At 40.1% G+C, this 20,020-nt stretch overlaps 1 protein-coding gene across 1 annotated transcript; it reads right to left on the bottom strand.

The window, feature by feature from the left end:
• Positions 1–3,254: 3,254 nt before the first annotated feature.
• On the bottom strand, positions 3,255–4,098 carry LOC122646122. The gene has a single exon (XM_043839611.1). The coding sequence runs from the start codon at positions 4,045–4,047 to the stop codon at positions 3,430–3,432; it is 618 nt and encodes a 205-aa protein (XP_043695546.1). The 5' UTR covers positions 4,048–4,098; the 3' UTR covers positions 3,255–3,429.
• Between the last annotated feature and the right edge of the window lie 15,922 nt (positions 4,099–20,020).

The following is a 20,020-nucleotide window of genomic DNA, read 5'->3' as shown; positions in this document are numbered from 1 at the left end:
CAAGAGAACCGAATTTGATTCAGATGGGAAATCTCTCCCATTTGGACATCTTTCAATCTAAAATTTCAGGAAGTAACTCCTAAACCACGGACCTCTATCCCAACCAATCATAGCCCAAATTGACAATCAGAAACAAATAAAAAATCACTGAAACCAGAACTGGTGGAAGTTACAGAGCCAAGGTTAGTTCAGGTTGATATCTTATAGTAGGAAGGTTTGATGGCGATTGAACTCTAGATTTTGGGACACTTTAGAGAAGCGATCTCCCAAGTTTTCAGGTCGATAGAACTGGTAACCAGGCAGCTATCTCAACCTATTTTCCAACCCACGATAAAGCAAATAACAAGGAGAAAGAACAGTAATGAAACATAGAATAGAAGAGGAGGAATAATGAAGAAGAATAAGGGAAAGGAGGATGAAACACCTGTAATGATGTAACGTGAGAAGAGAGGGAAAGAGAAGCAATTGGCTACCATGAATAGCATGACAGTAGCTCTCAGCAGCACATTAAGCCATAAAACTTGATTCAAATTCCAATCAATTTCATGTCTCCATAACTGGTTACATACATAAGGAAAATAAAGAAAAGAAATCCTAAATGGTTTCTAAAACTGGAAGCAAAATCTATTCAAACACTAACTCTATGATTCTATCAACATTAATAAAATAATAAATGAAATTACCAAATTACCCAAAGAAATAAATTCCTATATCCTACATTTAACTGCATCAATGTCCCTCCTCCACAGATTTATTTACCATTATACCAAGATTATGTCTTCTTCTTATTCAAGAACTTGGAATTTCCAACTAATTATGCAATTGCCACTACCTTTAAATTCGGAACAGTTTAGCACTTGGGTGGGCCAATAGCAACACATAATCAGGATTTTGGAACTCAGGGTTCCATTAATACCCCTTAAGAAACAAATCCTTGACCTTTCTAATATTTTCTATCAAAGGGAACCCTTTTAGCCCATTTTGAAGACACTTCCAGCCCTAAAGAAAACTTAAGTAACCTACTAACCAGATCCACAAGTAAGGAACCTGGTCTCAAAGAACCTGCATGCCAAATTCCTTGGTTTTTACTCTTTAGCATACAATCCTCTAGCTATGTTTAGCTTCCCAGCAAGTGAAATTTAAGGCATATGAAGGCTCCATCTGTTAGGAAAAGTGAAGTGAAATAAAGAAAATCCTCAATTCTCCTTGTCATGTTTGGTTGTCTACCAGCATATTGCCAAGGGAAGGGTCTCTCTCTGTCTCTCTCATCTACAAATACAGTTAAGGCAATGAGAGGAAAGATGGCAGTAGCCCAGGCTGTTGGTCGGACACAACTTTTGAACCACTGGAGTTTTGCACACCTTAAAATATAGGTGGGTGACAAGGAAAATCTTAGTCCCTAAATAAATCCTGTCCCTAGACACAAGCAACCCAACATAGCCTTTGGGTCTCCAACAAACATCAGGAATTCTTCTAGGTCCTGTAATAACATATTATCAATAACAAGAGATCACCTCATAGCATGCATGTGTGGGTGTCAGATTCAGAAAATCCCCAAAAAAACATACATGATTTTAGGACTAGGGGTATACAGAACTTTTTAAATATTTTTATACTTATTATTAGTCATCTTAATATTATAAAATGTTATCAAACATATCAACTTTAAATGTTAAAAATATAAAAATATAAAAATAAAATAAAATAAAAAAATAAAAAAAAATACGCCCAAAATAAAATATTATATATCAACTCTTATTTCCAAAACAATGGTTTGTAAAGAGGTATATTATGTTACCAAGCGGTGGCTTGTAGTTAAGGTCAACAGATTGGCTATGGATTCCGGGTCTAAAATGTCACAGAGATAAGAAGTGATATAAGGGAAGAAGAGAGAGAGAGGGCAAAGTTTGTTCTTTTAAACTTGAAAGAGAGAGAGAGAGAGAGACAACAACGATTAGTTAAGGACAGATGACAAAAACAGGTATGCTCCCAGCCACCTTCTCCTCCCCTGTCTGTTACAGCCAACCCCAGTGCTCCCTCCTCTTCTCTCCTGACCCTTTCAACCCGAATGCCCCCTCCTTTTCTCCCTGGCTCAATATTCTCTAATCCTACCTCCTCTCTCTTCTTCTCATCCTGTTACCCTCCCTCTTCTGCTCTTCCTCTTCATTTTTTTCTTTCAAGGAACAGAAGGCAAGTCCCAGACGCACCAATGGCTCTATCCATGCCCCCATGTATGGACACACGATTGAAAGGATGGGAAACCAAATCTGGGTAACATAGCCTCAATATGAGAGGAAATAAATTAGCTTTAGAACAATAAATCTTTACCACCAAATAAAACTCATCATCATAAAGCCTCAAACCAAACTGCTTATCTAGTAGCCACTAAAAAAATATATCAATTCAAATTATGGTAATTCCTAGTTCACTCTAATGATACGAACTAAGAGAAAGCCAGTCAACATTCAAGCGTGCAGCAACTACACCACTCAGCTTCCTCTCAGCAATTCTTGTACTTTAAGAAAGATTTTATTATCATAATATATAATTTATTCCCAAGCAAAACTGATTCGCATAGATTAGCATTGTCTCTCATACAATGATACTATCCTTGCACAGTTACACAAGCAGTTCCAAAGATTCTCCAAATTAGAGTAACAATGATTTATTCAGGACAATAATGCCTCACGTATCCACAAAGTTAAATTTCTTAGCAGTTATCAATTGCTGTAGCAACAAATTCACTCATTGCCAAAAATTAAAAAGTCCACTAACTGCTTTTAGACTGGAGGTATATTCAATGAAAATTGATAAGCCATGCTGTTTTACATTCACATTAAATTAATTCTAAAGGCACTGGATTACAATCATTCATGTGACCATACTACATACTAGATTTCCTCATAGAACTGCAATCAAGAAGAGAAAATTCCACACAGATACAGATAGCTCAATACGACTTTGCCAAAACAAGCAAAACCCCAAAACCATTCTCAAATGTCAGAGAAGAGCATCCAACACTTGGATGCTAAACCCATTCTGTCATGAAAACGCATAAAAACACCTTTGTATAACACTAGTTCTCAGTGATTGGCATTACTTATACAGGCCCACCATATGTATACAGCCTGTCTACAGTAATTGACATCTATCATCTTAAATGAAGTACACAACATTCATCCACAGCAAAACCATGAAAACCCATTTGCTACATTTAACATTATAACATCAGAATCAACAAAACATAAAGAGCGTGGCCAAGTCAACACATAGATTCACATAAGGTACTGCATCATGAGAAATCAGAAATCCACAGCCATGGACAGCTTAAGAGTAATAATCCACAATTACACATACGAAAGGTCAAATACAAACATCAATATATAACAATTTTCATAAACCCACATAAAGCCCTAATTCCTCCACTCCTCATACCACTTGTTTAACCGGAGCAGCAACAGCAACTGTATCATCAGGGATCTTGACGTAGCCCAACTTCTTGACATCATAGTCACCGAAACCATCACTATCGTCACCATCCTCACCTTCACGTTCAGAATCATTGAATTCAAACCTGTTGGTGATGAGAGACCAAGCCAAATACATAGTAGCAGAAGTCAAAGCACCACAGCCGACACCGAAGAGCAAGGCAACCACAACGCTGAGAATGTCCTTGGTTCGCTCACGAATAGAACCAAAACCAAAAGGGTATGGAGGACGAACGATGTCAGACTTGACGACATCCTCGCCATGGAAATGTCGAATCGGATGGCGGAGATCGGGGCGACCATCATCGCCTATGAGCTCCACGGAGGGGAGGATGATTCGCGGATTGAATTCCCTGATTTCACTGAAGATAGTGAAGAAACCAGAAGGGTTAGGGTCGTTAGGGTTTTCTGAGAGTGGGGATTTGATGGAAGAGATCGTGTAGGAGATGAATATGGTTTTGCATGGGTGAAAGTGAACGCCTGGTCTTGCGTTGGCTCGAATGAATAGGAGACCCAGAAAGATGGAAGCGATGAAGAAGTGACGAGGAATTGATGCCATCGTTGGGGATTTGCAGGAAAGGAGAGAGAGAGAAAAAGAGAGAATCAGCGTTTTAAGAGAGAAAGTATCGGAAGAAACCTATAAAAGCAAGAGAAACTGAGAAAGGGGTAGGCGCACGCTCACGTTTTCTTCGGTGTGGAAACAGACAAAATAAGTGGAGTCACAGAGTCAATCAAGCCAATGAATATTCTTACCCAAAAGCAAAAACAAATCAGTCAATGAATTATAAGGCTATGTTTGGAAGCTAAGGAAAAAAAAAATTTTAAAAACCATTTTGAATTTAAAAAGAGAAATAGACAAATAAATCAATCATTTGAATCGTCACTATTTTTGTTTTTTTATTAAAAAAAATAATTTTATCTGTTTTTTTTTGTCTTTAGCTCGGTTGGTTGGTGGCATTACCGACATGCCCCCTGAAAGTCATGGGATCGACAATGATGAATTGCATATTGTGCCAAAAAGGCACCCCTCTCTCCCCTCCCTCCCTCTCCCGGATCAGGATCGTCTCCCGAGAGTAGGGAGACACCAGGGCACGCACAGCTATTGGGTTGTGTTGCACACATCTCTAGGCATGTGCCGAGATGCATACAGCATAGCTCAGCCGCTGGATGCCCCCTGGCGCCTCCCTACTCGCACGCCTCCTGGGAGACGAGCTCAATTCCCCTCTCACATGGGTTTTCTATTTTGTGTTTGCTATTTTCTATCTTTTGATCATGTGCCACCTACACGATATCATTTCTCCTATCATTAGTGTGGCGTGAGAGATCCCCCTCCATCATCTATCTATTCCCAAGAGAGAATCTGAAATTTATAAATTGCTTGCAGAAGAATTGGCTCGAGAGGAGATTCTATGGCAACAAAAATCTTACATCTCATGGTTAAAAAGTGGGGAAGCAGCCCTCAGGTTTAGAGCCCATTGGCTTGGGTTCCAATTTCTCTTCACCGATAGTGAAGAGAGAATCTCTTCATCAATCCCTTTTTTGGCTGTCAAATAGGACTTTGGGAATGGTGAAAGGCATTTCGGACCTTTGCCCAATAGGGGCAAAGTAATTACACATTAAACCGAGTTCCATAGAATTGGCATCATTCCACCACACCTCACCATCATTCTGGGTTGGTTTTGGGTTCTGGTACTATCTCAATTTAAATCCCAATCTAAACTCAGTTCTGCTTTGCTTATATTCATAGGAGACCTGAGTTTACCACGGTGAATGGGGGAATCCATTCCCTTAGGGGGGTTCAAATGTGCACAGGGGTGTCAGGAGAGGGTATTTTGGAGAACATACTAGAACATACTAAAACCCTATAGGGGTTTGTGAAATCTAGGATGATGTCTAAATGTTCACTGGCCGGTGGAGAAAAACTTTGTCCCAGAAACGAATTCCATTTCCTCCATTCTAATGGACTAACTCTGTCTTTGAGACCAATGAAGGCTATAAGGAGACATCTAGCGATCTTTAGGTACTTCGATTGTCTACAAGGTGATAAGGACAGGAGAGCCAGAAGTGGAAAGAGAAAACAGTTAGGATAGGGATATGTTTACCAGAAGATATAAGTGAAGAGGCCAAGTGAGCATTAAGTCTCCAAATTGGGTCCTAAAAGAAGTAATTCATTACCTGTTATAATTCAGTAGTGTATTGCACTATTGCTATTAAACTAAACATGTTATGTACAAGGGGGAAGAAGACACAACTTTACCTGATTTATTATGTATATTATGACAACCATGAGAAGAGGAAAGAAAAATTACAGCACCCAAGTCTCATAATAAAATGCTGAACTGAATTCCCTGGATTGGCACCAGTAAACAAGGCAGTTTTGGCTTGTCGAGAATAGAATGACCAAGTTATGCATTTCAAGCAAATCCATTGCAATGTCTTCATATCTACTCCAAACTTTGGCTTGCATTTTAACGACCCGACACTGGAGTGGTTGAAACTGTGGCATTTGATGCAGATGACCCAGTAGAAGTGGATGTATCTCCACGAACCCTACTAGTAGTAGCATCAATGAATGTAGGTCTGGTTGGCCTGACCTCTGCTTGTTCCTTGCTTAACATCATGACAACAACTTCCGACATTGCAGGTCTTGATGCAACTGAGGACTGGGTGCATTGGAGAGCTATCTCTATAATTCTCTTTACCTCATTTGCATCATATTCTTCAGGGCTTAAGCTTTCATCCACCAAATTCATCAATTTGTCATCCTCGTACAGCCTCCATGCCTGCAAAGCCACAAGAAAAAAGGGCTGATGGGAAATAGAAGAGATTGGAGTATAGACCAGAATATAAAAAATAAAGATGTGCCATGAAGGTCACTCCGTATGTTGGAATTTCTTAAGAGGATCAAGTACCAAGCAAACACAATTCAAGTCACGTCTAGCAGATGCATAGCTTCAGAAGAAATCATTCCCCTTTTTAAGTCCCTGTCCTTTCTTTCACCAATGATCATGTGATCACCAGGGGGGAAGACCAAAAACTAAAAAGGACACCCCTGGGGCTAAAATTCAGAGTTCCTTTCAAATTCGGTGCATCCTATTTACATTTTCAATTTCTTTTCTTTACTGTAAACATTCAGCTATATGTGGTCGGTTGTAATATGATCACCAGAATCTTTACATTCGAAGTCTTATTAAAGAATAGCCCAAACCACTCAATGACTAGTCTATTAGCCGGGGTATGGTCCAATGAAAGGAAGATAGATGTAGTATTTATGAAGCAAGCACTTAGTCAGTTAGGTGGAATAGATATAGCTATAATCCATAGCATAGCATTTCAAAATATGGGTTGCAATTCATCCAAAAAAATATACATATATGAGTTGCGAAATTGGCTATAGGATAGGACTTTATGGAGTTCAATACAATATTGACTTATGTTCTTATGTATTAAATACATCAAATTTCAAATAGATGCATTTGAATGTTACAGGTAGCCAAGTCTTATTAGTCCAAACTGCAAGTCAAGTATTCTATGGGAGCAAATGTAAACAAATATATAAACAAATAAACAGACAAAAGCATCATGTTTAGAATAGTGATGCAGATTCATCACCAAATAGGGCTTGTTTCATTGGGAATAAGTCTAGGGTTGGGTTACATACATGTTGGGCCTTTGATCCCATAGGTTTCTAATGTAATAGGCCATTTTTATGGGCCTAAAATATGGGTAAATAGGTTGCATACGAGATTAGCTCCCATACTTAGTTTTATTTCCATACTTAACTTTTTATTTGATGTTTTAAATTGAACCGGTTCAACCCATGGTTTAATTTAAGTGATTTTAATAGTTTCCTTTTAAGCATTTAAGTTGGTATAAGAAACTACTGAAGAGGTCCACTGAAGAGAGCAAAGTAGACATGGCTGAGGACATGGAAGATGAAGTGGTGGTTGAGAACACTCCACAAGAAATCATCGACATCCAAGATGCTATTCTTGAAGAGGTCGAGCATATAGAGTTTGTTATGCCACTATGGTTCTCTGAAGAGAAAGCTCCACGCCTTGAAGACTTTATTCCTACTATTCTTGCCTCACCAAAGTTCTGTTTTGGAGTGGTCAAAGTTGCTACTCACATGTTTTTTCCTCCTCATCACTGCAAAATTTGAGGACAAATTTTTTCAAGCTGGGGAGAGTTGATGCAGATTCATCACCAAATAGGGCTTGTTTCATTGGGAATAAGTCTAGGGTTGGGTTACATACATGTTGGGCCTTTGACCCCATGGGTTTCTAATGTAATAGGCTACTTTTATGGGCCTAAAATTTGGGTAAATAGGTTGCACACGGGATTTGCTCCCATACTTAGTTTTATTTCCATACTTAGCTTTTTATTTGGTGTTTTAAATTGAACCGGTTCAAACCATGGTTCAATTTAAGTGATTTTAGTAGTCTCCTTTTAAGCATTTAAGTTGAGTTGAATTAGGACTCTATAAGTCCAGCCATGTTTTGAGTCTATTTCCTTTAGTATTTCAGTTTCCTAGTAAGTTAAGGATTGGGTTAGGCCTTTTCTTTTTAGAGTAAAAGTCTATTTTGAGTCTTTTATATAAAGTTGTAAGGGGGCAAAGCCTTGAATACGAATTTGATTAATGAAAAAGCTTTTGCTTGTTGGCTGCCATTGTTGCTGCTCCTTTTGCTCCTTGCGAGTGTGCATCCTTGTGGTTCTATCAAGGTGGAAAGGGATTGGTGGAATCCAATCGTCTCCTTGCGCCGTGACGGTCGGGAGGATCCCAATTCGAAGGTGGTTCTATCTTTCACTTCTGTCCAAGTCGCTGTCCGTGGATTTCTGCTGCAACTTGTTTACAAATTTCTTCTTCTATCCCTCCAATCCCAACCCCCATCGATCCTCTTTGTTTTATTTTAGTTTTCTCACATCTGTCCTATATTAGTTCTCAGTTATCCATCATTAAAAACCTAAAACCTGCAACTATTCTTCTCCCTTTCTAGAAGGTCACATGCAAAGTGATTTTCGTGAGAATTCTGCACAGCCAAATCTAACCGTTAGAACCTGCTAAAAATTTGATCGAATCTTCCTCAAACTCTAAGAGAGACTCTATTCAAATTTCAGCACCATCCAAACAGCCAATTATCTGAAATTACATTTTTACCCCTCTCTCCTACCTCTACTAGGAAACCTCCATAACTTCAGATTTAACCATCTGATTTAGCTGTAACTTTCAGCATATATTCCCCTCCACCCTACCCACACTCGACCTAAAGCCCTTGCCCTAACTCCACCTCTAAACCCTCATTCCATAATTTCCCTATTTCCCAAGCCTAACCCTAGTTTTGACCTAAAACTACAATTCTGTCCTATTGCAATTGCAGAACCAGCAGTCCCTTGGTTCCTTTATTGTTAGATCCTGGATATCTGGCCTCTAGTAGGTCCTTTGCCTATCTAGAGCTACATTAAATAGTCATTTAGTCCTAGGATATTTTCTACGATAGTTCAAAGCATGTATATGCAGAGGTTTTACAAAATTCGTATAAATTGGAATAACAAACCCGTGCTTATATACGATTTTTGTCGTGTTTATGACAAAATATACACCTATCCTTCTCAAAAACTGGAGGGCCATAACCTGGTACAAGACCCTCTTTCACAGGGTCACCAGGGGGGATTTGGTTTTGTTCTAACCTTCCGCATTTCCTGCACAAAGTGGTCACCCTTAGGTTCAAACCTACATCGTCACACTATACTTTTCAAAGATTGAGATGCATAGATATAAACATGCATCTCTTGATGTAACACAGTCTAGATGTACAAATACATAGATGAAAACTTTCTTGCCCTACCTTTAGCAAACATCAAGGGAAGTGTCTGTATATGGATGTATGTTTTACAACAAAAATATATACTTTCCATTAAAGGAAAACATCTACAATGAAATACAAGTTGTAATCTTTCATAATGTAATGTACGTATCTCCAACCTGAAATAAACTTAGTTATGCAGAAAAAGAACACCCAAGTGACCTTCAGTTTTTAAATTTCAAGATTTACCATACTTTTCTGTGCTTTCTTGAAAAAGTCCATCTCAGAAGAATCATTAGTCAATATTAAAAGAAATAATTATGTGATTCCCATGGCAATCGTTATACAGTCTAGGCAATTATGAAATGGCCGTTGAATTACCAGACCCATTGGTTAGATCCAGAATTGAGAAATTCAGTCATGCAGATTGGATTTCTGTTAAGATTAGTTACATAAACCCAGATGTCCTACTGATGAGTCACATTTGTTGATGGTAGAAGGTAGAACAAAAAAAATAATGGTCGAGAAAAATTTACCCCTTCAAGGAGGTATTGAGTTGCAGGCTCAAGCTGAAAGTCATTGCTCTTTCGACCACTTATGATTTCAAGGACAACCACACCATAACTGTAAGTGTCGACCTTCTCGGACAGATGCCCATGAAGCGCATACTCAGGTGATGTGTAACCCCTGAAGCATGAGAGTACAATAGCATATTGATCAGTGCAAATGAACATCATAATCTTCTTAGGATTGTTGAATGAACTAATTAAAACAGTGTGCTATAGCAATTTTTTTTTTTGGTAGAAGTGTGCTATAGCAATTGATACAATCATAGAAGTACCTTAGAGGATCAGATGAATTTTCTAATTACATATATATTAAAAAAAAAAAAGAGCGTCCCAGTGCACGAGGCTCCCACTACTGCAGGGTCTGGGAGGAGAAAATGTACGCCGTCTTACCCCCTGCTTCACAGGAGAGGTTGTTTCCAAAACGCGCAACTTAACTGTTGCGCAAGGCTCACCCACTTGATTGCATATATAACATATTGTATTAATCATATCCAGTTATGCCTTTAGCTGGTGAGCCTTGCGCAATGGTTAAGTTGAACTATTGCAACCATCAGGTTGCGGGTTAAAAACACGGAAACAGCCTCTCCGCGAAGCGGGGGTAAGACTGCGTACATTTGCCCCTCCCAGACCCAGCAGTAGTGGGAACCTCATGCACTGGGATGCTCTTTTTTTTTTTTCAAACATCCAGTATAGCCTTTGGCAATAACTTCAATTAAAATTCCAAAGGTTAGGACTGTCTACAATCCACGCTTATTGGGACCCTAGGAAAGCGGGCCCTCCACCAGGTTGTGGCCCTTTACAATAGTGCCTCTTTCAGGTCGTCAGGACCATTTAACTAGCACCCTTTATAGCTTGGTCCATCAGACTGACCTCTCAACTAAGACCCTCGATGCACTTTGTTTTAGATGTAATGTTGAGTACATTGATGAGGCTCACTGAATTAAACACCTATTTCACCCCCCTTCTCCACAAATTCAAAGCATGAACCACAATCCATCATTTGTTATATCAAGATGATGACTAGAAATTGTCAGAAATTACCAGGTTATGGGAGCAGGGAACTGATCAAATAACCACAAAATCACAGTGGAGGATTAGAAACCAAAAACCAAAGGTGGAGATGGATCCGACATGGAGAAATCGAAAGAAACTCTCAAAATTTCCACAACCTAAAGAGAAGATTGGACTTGGAGCTAGGCATCCCAACACATCTCTCCATGTGCATGTTCTGACTAGAAGAGTCTCCCCAAAGCCATGATTCAAGAGACAGGAACCACCTCTAAATATAAGCTGAGTTAACTCTTCTCGATCAGAAATGTAGAACTAGACATTTCAAGAAAAAACATAAGCACAAGAGAGAGAGAAAAGGGAAGAAACCAAAAAAATTGAATTAAAGTAAAGCAATCATTTATAATAGGTGGGAGACAAGACTGTGAATAAGTCGAAAGGAAATACAAATAATGTGAAAAGTATTAACTTAATTTTTGAATCTCAAAGTAATATAAACACAATATGTCCAAGTTAGTTTTGAGCTCCCAGATCTATCAAATGAACATGACACACATCAAAAGAGAAAGAAAGAGATAGAGTATAGAGTGATTGTTTTTTACTCGGACTTACAGGGTTCCAGCAAATCCAGTGCTTAAATGACTCCGATCCCCTGGCCGAAATCTTGCAAGCCCAAAATCCGCAATTTTTGGCTGGAAATCATCATCCAATAGTATATTACTAGATTTTATGTCTCGATGTATGATACATACATGGAACTCTTCATGTAGATAGGCAAGACCCCTTGCCATGCCAACAATTATGTTAAACCTTTGTTTCCAGTTGAGAGTCCCACGTTTTTCACCTGAAAAAGTAGAATTGTACTCAGAATAAAGCAGAAGAGAGGTTTTAGAAAATTGTAAAAGCCAAACAGCTTTTTAACTTTAAGTCATAATGACCCATAATCAGAGTAATAACAGTAGAATCTTTTTTTCCCTTAATTAAGATTGTAGAGTGAGACATAATTATTTAACCTTCAATTCAGTGAGGTTTGGCAGGTTTGTCAATTCTTATAAACTAAATGTAGATTTTGGTAGTAAGAGAGGCCCATTTATATTGATATGATCATATGAATACCATCATTCGACATATAAATCCTAAAGAAAAAATAATTTCACCATTTTCTCAGGAATTAATAAATCTAAACTAATAAACTCCACCATTGGCATGTACAAAATCTATGGTAATAACTTACTGTCATTATGTAACACATGTATGTTGTATACTTGTATATATATATATGTATATAAGTACACATACAAAGGGTCGAGCCAGAACTTTCCTTTAGAAGGTCAACGAAGAATTAGGAGGGTAATGGGGATTTGGGTCAGATATGGCTAAAATCAAACTCAACCCTAATCCTAATCTCCTACTCCCACCCCACCCCCCCAAAAAAAAAAAAAAAATCTTTAGAACATGCAATATTTCTTACTAATTTACACTGTGAGAAGAGCGGGTGGCTTGGCTAGCTTTTATTGGATACCCATGCACCTTTGACCCATAAAAGCTCCTTCTATATAGCCACAAGATCATCATCCCATAGTGAAACTTACTGCAAATGCTACACCATCTAGAAAAATAGGTACCATATTTTAGATTTTCTTGAAATTCTCTCTCGTTTTTTGTTTTTTTTTTTTGGAGGGGTGGGGGGGGGCATGAAGTATAATGAAAATGCTACTTAATGGTGAGGGACATTGAAGGTAGATTAAGAAACTAGATTGTGAGCAATGCAAAATGTCTCCTATCTAATAGAACATTTGAATTGATCATGTTGCCCCTCTATCCTTCATTTTCCTCGAATTGAAGTAGAGAGCTGTAAAAGAATAAGATTAAAAAAAGATAAAAAAAAGGGTGTACCCAGTGCACAAGGCTCCTGCCACTGTGGGGTCTGGGGAGGGTCATAATGTATGCATCCTTAACCCCCGCTTCGCGGAGAGGCTATTTCCCTACTTGAACCCACGACCACTAGGTCACAATGGAGCAACCTTACCATTGCACCGAGGTCTGACCTCTAAAAGAATATTATTATTCATAAAAATGTACATATATATCCACATTGGACTATATACACTAATTGTATATTTGAGGTAGATTTAACAAAAAAAAATCATATGGGAAATTAGAGGGGGCAATAAATATATGTAGCACCAAAATCATAAACTACACGGTCCTCACCTTGGCCCACTATGTTTATAAATGATAGAATAGGAAAAGTTAGAGTGGGTAATCCCTAGGGGTGTCAATGGGCCGGGCTGGGCCGGGCTTGCACTGAACCCTAGCCCAACCCTAGCAGGCTTAACCTAAACCCAACCCCAGCCTGGCCCTGTCAGGGCCAAGCATACCCTCAACCCAGCCCGACCCTGGCAGGGTTTTCCCAAGCCCGGCCCGGCCCTGTTGGCCCTGAATATCTTTGCCCAGCTTGTGGAATTAACAAAGCCCACTTAGTCTACCCACTTAACAAAGCCCAAGATATTAAAAAACACAATTTTTCGAACACAGGTTGTTACTAGACTTGAACCTTCGACCAATTGGTAACAGTAAAAGAATTTTAACTGTTGTACCAATGGCTGCTCTTTGTATATTTTTGAAATATATAGTATATAATACAGGGTCGCGCTGGCCCTGCCAGGGTCGAGGCCTCAACCCAGGCCCATCCCGGCCCTGCCAAGGCCAGTAAAACACTAAAGCCAGCCCGGCCCTATTTGGGCTCAGGGCGGTTTCGGGCTGGCCGGGTTTTTTTGACACCCCTAGTAATCCCCCCCGGCCATCTAGCTCTGCCTTGACAAAAGCATGAGTTCTATGTGGATTTTTTAGGGTTGGGCTCGAGCAGGTCTTGGTTACTGGGGGCATCAACCCGAGTCCCACCCAATCCGAGCAGGTTTTGGATATTTTCAGGCTTGGCCATCAAAGATTTCAGTGATTTTTTTTTGCTCTTACTCCTCGTTTAACCCAATCAGTAAAGATGCATGGATAGTTTACATTATATATGTTTTAGAGCTTACTCACATTATCACAGGTATGCTTTTCTAGGCTACTTTAATCTGATTTTTTTAAATTTCCAGTTTATTATCTTTGGCTCTTTTTAGGGTTTTTGTCGTCGTTTTTTAACATGTTTTAGGATCATCATCACATCCATGCATTAAATTGCTTGAATTTTGTAACAATTATCAAGAGAAGTAGAGAGGAGAAGAAGAAGAAGAGAGAAAGAGGAAGAAGATCTGCTGTGCAAGATAGGAGTCACAGCTGTAAATCAGACTGCCCCCAAACCATTCAATATTAATAAGTTCAATAGGGTAAAACACAAAGACCAAAATAGCCCTAAGAGGGAATCGAGAATTAGTGCTGGCGCTAATTCACGACTCCCTCCCCCCTTATACGACAGGTTCTAACACTCCCCCTCAAGCTGGAGCATAGATGTTAATCATGCCTAGCTTGTTACAAATATAATCTACCCTCATACTCCCCAAAGACTTTGTAAACAAATCAGCAAGTTGCTCTCCGGTTCGAACATGACGAGGAAAGATAACTCCTTGTTGCAGCTTTTCACGAACAAAATGACAGTCAATCTCAATGTGTTTCGTTCTCTCATGAAACACAGGATTGGTAGAAATATGAATGGCAGCCTGATTATCACACCATAGTAACATAGGAGAATCGTCACCAAACCCAAGCTCTGCCATCAATAGTTTAATCCACATCAGCTCACAAGTGCCATGTGCCATAGCACGATACTCCGACTCTGCACTGGACCGAGCTACAATGGTCTGTTTCTTGCTCTTCCATGAAACAAGATTTCCTCCAACAAATACATAGTAACCTGAAGTAGACCTTCGATCAACTGGAGATCCTTCCCATTCAGCATCAGTAAAGCTTTCAATCCTCCCATGACCATGATTAGAGTATAGAAGACCACGGCCCGGAGCTTTATTGATATAGCGCAAAACACTTATAACTACATCCCAATGAGACGTCCGAGGAGAGGACATAAACTAACTCAGTACACTAACAGGAAAGGAGATGTCAGGTCTAGTCACAGTCAAATAGTTGAGTTTCCCTACCAGCCTCCGATACTTCTCTGGATCATCAAAGATATCACCATCATCTGTCATCAGTTTCAAATTAGGATCCATAGGGATATCCAAAGGTTTAGATCCCAGTAACCCTGCCTCTGAAAGCAAGTCAAGAACATACTTTCGCTGTGAGAGCGAAATCCCTTTCCGTGATTGAGCTACCTCAATACCCAAGAAATACTTCAGGCGTCCCAGATCCTTAGTCTGAAACTGTTGTCCCAAATGCGTCTTTAAGCTCTCAATACCTGAAGAATCATCTTTTGTGATAACAATGTCATCTACATAAACTACCAAAAATATCCTCCCTGCATCAGAATGCCGGAAAAAATACGAATGACCACTCTCAGATCGAGTCAGTCCAAACGTCAACACAACATTTGTAAATTGGCCAAACCACGCCCTTGGGGACTGTTTCAGCCACCATACAATGATTTCTTCAGCCTACACACCTTACCAGACTCCCCCTGAGCAACAAAACCAAGAGGTTGCTCCATATACACTTCCTCATGGAGATCACCATGCAAGAAAGCATTCTTGACGTCCAACTGAAATAAGGGCCAATGGTGTGTAGCAGCCAAAGAAATAAAAATACAAACAGAAGCAAGTTTCGCAACAGGAGAAAAAGTATCTAGGTAGCCTACACCATAGACCTAAGCATATCCCTTAGCAACAAGACGAGCCTTCAACTGAGCCACAGACCCATCAGGATTAACTTTCACTACAAAAATCCATCGGCAACCAATGGCAGACTCATAGTTGTCACGGCGGTGAGGCGACCCAAGGCGGTGGGGAAGTCCAAAAGTCAAGGCGAAACTAACCAGGTGAACAAGGCGTCCAGGCGCTCGCCTAGGCATTGCCAAGGCGCCACCTAGGCGACGCCTTGACAACTCCACAGACTTACCAGAGGGTAAAGAAACAAGGTCCCATGTCTGATTTTCCTTCAGTACAGATAATTCCTTAGTCATAGCAACCCTCCACCCATGGTCAGACAAGGCTTCTATAACAGACTTAGGAATAGGATGACTCTCAAAAGCGGATAAACAAGCAACAAACTTAGAGGACAAACCAAAATAGGATACAAAGTTAGAGATAGGATGTTGGGTACAACTCCGAACAACTTTACGAACAACAATAGGAACATCTAAATCAGAAATAACAGGAATGGGAGGTGAAGAGGAATTACCTATCGAAGGATCCGAATCTGGAGGCGAAGAAGACCAGGTAGAGGTAGCTAACCGAGTGCTATATTTTTCATAAGCTGTAATACAAGTTATTGGCTCGTCAGAGGAGCAACGGTGAAACACAACAGGTGGCTTAGTAGGAGGTGGCACTGTTGGTGAAGGATCCTGCAAAGAAGAAGAAGTGTCGACAACATAAAGGGGCAGGTCATCGTCCGATTCTGAAATTGGCAGGGAGGATGCAACAAACGGAGTAGATTCAAAGAAAGATATATCGGCGGTAACAAAATATTTCCTTAAATCAAACGAATAACAACGGTAACCCTTCTGGGTTTTAGAATACCCCACAAAAAAGACATTTAAGAGCTCTAGGATCCAACTTAGAGCGACTAGGACGATGATCCCAAATAAAACAAACACCCGTGGTGGTAAGACAAACAAGGGGTAAGAAGGGAACAACAAAGAATATGGAATACCACCACTCAAAATTGAAGAAGGCATGCAGTTAATAAGTTAACACGCAATCAAGACAGCATAGGCCCAAAATACTTTAACCACTTTCATCTCAAATAAAAGAGATCGAGTGACTTCCATCAAATGTCTATTCTTCCTTTCGGCTACACCATTTTGTTGAGGTGTATCCGCACAGGAGGACTGAGGAATGATCCCATGTTGAATCATAAACTCATTAAACGGAGTAGAGAAATACTCTTTTGCATTATCACTACGAAGAATTTTTAATGCTGTAGTAAATTGATTATGAATTTCAAGCACAAATGTACAGAAAATGGAAAATAACTCAGAACGATCTCTCATTAAATAAATCCAGGTTACTCTGGAAAAATCATCTACAAAAGTGACAAAGTAACGAAAACCCAACATAGAAGTAAAGGGATATGGCCCCACACATCTGAATGAACCAAAGAAAAGGGTTTAACAGCCCATTTATTGACTCGAGGGGGATAACTTACACAGTGAAGTTTCCCAAACTAACAAGACTCACAATGCAAACTTGACAATAACTGAAACCTACTATCTAAAATTTTCAAACTCTGCAACGAAGGATGACCCAAACGACGATGGATTTGATGAGGAATTGCCACACTCGAACATGCCACAGTGGATGCGTCTTCAAGAATATATAGTTCCCCAAATACTCGACCTCTACAAATCTTCTTCCTTGACTTGAGATCCTAAAACTCACAATAATCAGGAAAATATGTAACAGAACAATTGTTAGCTTTGGTGAATTTTCAAACGGACAATAAATTAGAAGGAAATTTGGGCAAATAAGAATCAGAGGACAACGACAAAGAAGGGGTAACATGCACAGTGCCTGTACCCCGAACTTTAGCAAGAGATCCATCAGCTAACACAACATTAGAGGAAGACTCACGAAATGAAGAGAAAATACCTGATGCTCCAGTCATATGGTCCGAAGCTCCTGAATCAATGATCCAGGGACGAAAAGTAGACGAAAGGCATGCAATAGCATTACCTGGCTGAACTAGTGTAGCAATGGAGAACTAAGATGACTTAGAATTCTGAAATTGAGTGAATCGCTCATAATCTTCATCAGACATGGTCACTGTTTTACCCTCAGGCTTGGAAGGAGTGGGAACCACCGGATCACTGTTGGTTGAATTTGCAAACTGAGGTGGTTTACCATGAAGCTTCCAGCAAAACCGTTGAATGTGACCAGTTTTGCCACAATGATGACAAGTGCGCACCTATCCTAAAGTCTCCGAACTACTAGACGTGGGGGCTTTACTATTCCCTGACCCACGACCACTACCACCATTACCTATCCCACCACTGGACCCACGGTCAGGAAAGGCTGCAAGTGCCGAACTATCACCACCATGGGTGGAATCTTGGCTGCTCTCGCAGGAAACTTGTAAAACACGAGAAAATGCCTTAGGGAGTGTGGTTACCCTATCCCCACCGGAGATTTGAAACCTTACTGGCTCAAATTCTTTTCGAAGTCCACCCAAAAATACCATAACAGCCAGCTGCTCTCGCTGGCGCTGCATCTCTTGCACATCCAAAGAGAGAGGAAGAATGGAATTCAGCTCCTCCTACAAGCGCTTGAATTCAGCAAAATATTGAGTAACAGTCAGGGTCTTCTGATCTACTTTATAAAAAGCTTGGGACAGAACATAAATTCGAGACAAGTTGTCCTTCCCAGAGTAAAGGACATTTAAATACTCCCATAAATCCTTTACCGTGTCAATATGAGTAACCAGGTCTGCAATCTGGTTATCCATTGAGTTCAACATCTGACTCAATATCCTTACATCCACAGTGTCCCATGTTGTGTCACCTTCAGGCTTTGATTTTGTCAAGTGATCCTGTTGATCACGCCCAGTCAAGCCCAATCGAACCACCTTCTTCCATTGCTGAAAGTTATGGATTCCTTTGAGTTTTCTTTCAGTAATGCGATGAGAAGATGATGACAGTTCAGTCACAATTGTCTTTATGTCACCCATTCTCAGTTAAATCTCCAAGTTGCAATCAACCACGAAAAGTTCTGATGAACTAGCAAGGAGATGCGATCTTCAATCAACCACGAGAAATTCTGTAATTGTCAAAAAAAAAAAAAAAAAACCAGCCAGCAAAATAGATAGCCTCCAATAAATCGATTCAGGAAAAAGAACAATATCGATCTCCAAGTCGCAAAATAGCACCTGAATGTATTAAAATCATTAGACAGGATATGGAGTTGTAGAAAACAATAGAGTACTTACTATTTTTTTGGTGAATAAGTATATATTACCAAACCCCAGGAGGGGGCAGGAAGGAAAAAAAAAGGGGGGGGGATGTACAAGGAGAGGGGAGAGAGAGAGGGGGGAACAAAAAAGGGGGGGGGGGGGAGAGGACCTAACTCAAGTCGTCCTTAAATGGAAGGGGACAGTAAAAGACTGCAAATGGAGTACTTATTTTGAATATTGATGGAGAAGAAGTAAGAAGAAGAAGAAGAAGTCCCACCAGCCATTAAAGGTATCCCACCGCATAAGTTCCACCAGCCATTAAAGAACAGGCTCAAGCCAAAATCTCATTAATCAAATTCGTGCCAGGCTGTAGCTCCTTACAAACTTATATGGAAGACTCAAAAACAGACTCAAACACAAAAAAGAAAGGCCTAACCCAATCCTTAACGAAAGGTAACATAAACTGACTAGGAAACTAAAATAATAAAGGAAACTGACTCAAAACAGGACTGGACTTATATTATCCTAATCCAGCCTAACTAAACCACTTAGTAACAATTAAAATAAAGAAATAAAGGCCTCGCTGCATCTTCCTCCTTCACCGTAGAATCCCTCTCTCCCCTCCTTGCATCTTCTGTCGGAATGGTTCTGAAGACACTGACCACCTCTTCTTCGCTTGCCCTTTCTCCTCTACTATCTGGCAGAAAGCCCTTTCTTCTATTTGCCCTCACTGCAGGAGACCTCTCCCCTTCGCTAAAGAATGGCTCTGGATGGATATGACCTTCCATGGATGTTCTATCTGCGACACTGTCGGTAAGCTGGTGTTTGGCACAGCCCTGTACCACATCTGGATGGAGAGGAACTTTAGGAGATGGACCTCCAATTCCCGGTTCTTTGATCAGATTTGGAAAGCCATCTCTTTGGATGTTTCCTCTAAGTTGACTGTTCTCCCCAAAAAGCCCTTTTGTGATTCCCTAAGGAACAGGCATATTGTTGTTTCCTGGGAATTAGACAGTGCTCTTTTACGGCCTCATTCCCATTCTTAGTTTGGTTTGGGCCTTTTCTCCCCCCCCCCCCTTCAGTTTTCCCCTTGTATATTCCCCCCCTCTCTTCTCCTTGCTTTGGTAATATATTTTTTTATCCACAAAAAAAA

Source organism: Telopea speciosissima, chromosome 11, assembly GCF_018873765.1.
Source record: "Telopea speciosissima isolate NSW1024214 ecotype Mountain lineage chromosome 11, Tspe_v1, whole genome shotgun sequence".
Lineage (NCBI taxonomy): Eukaryota > Viridiplantae > Streptophyta > Magnoliopsida > Proteales > Proteaceae > Telopea > Telopea speciosissima.
This window is presented reverse-complemented; position numbering and strand designations above follow the sequence as displayed.

Bases quoted from the DNA above. Each gene is read 5' to 3' on its own strand.
- LOC122646122 (XM_043839611.1), bottom strand. From the start codon at position 4,047: ATGGCATCAATTCCTCGTCACTTCTTCATCGCTTCCATCTTTCTGGGT.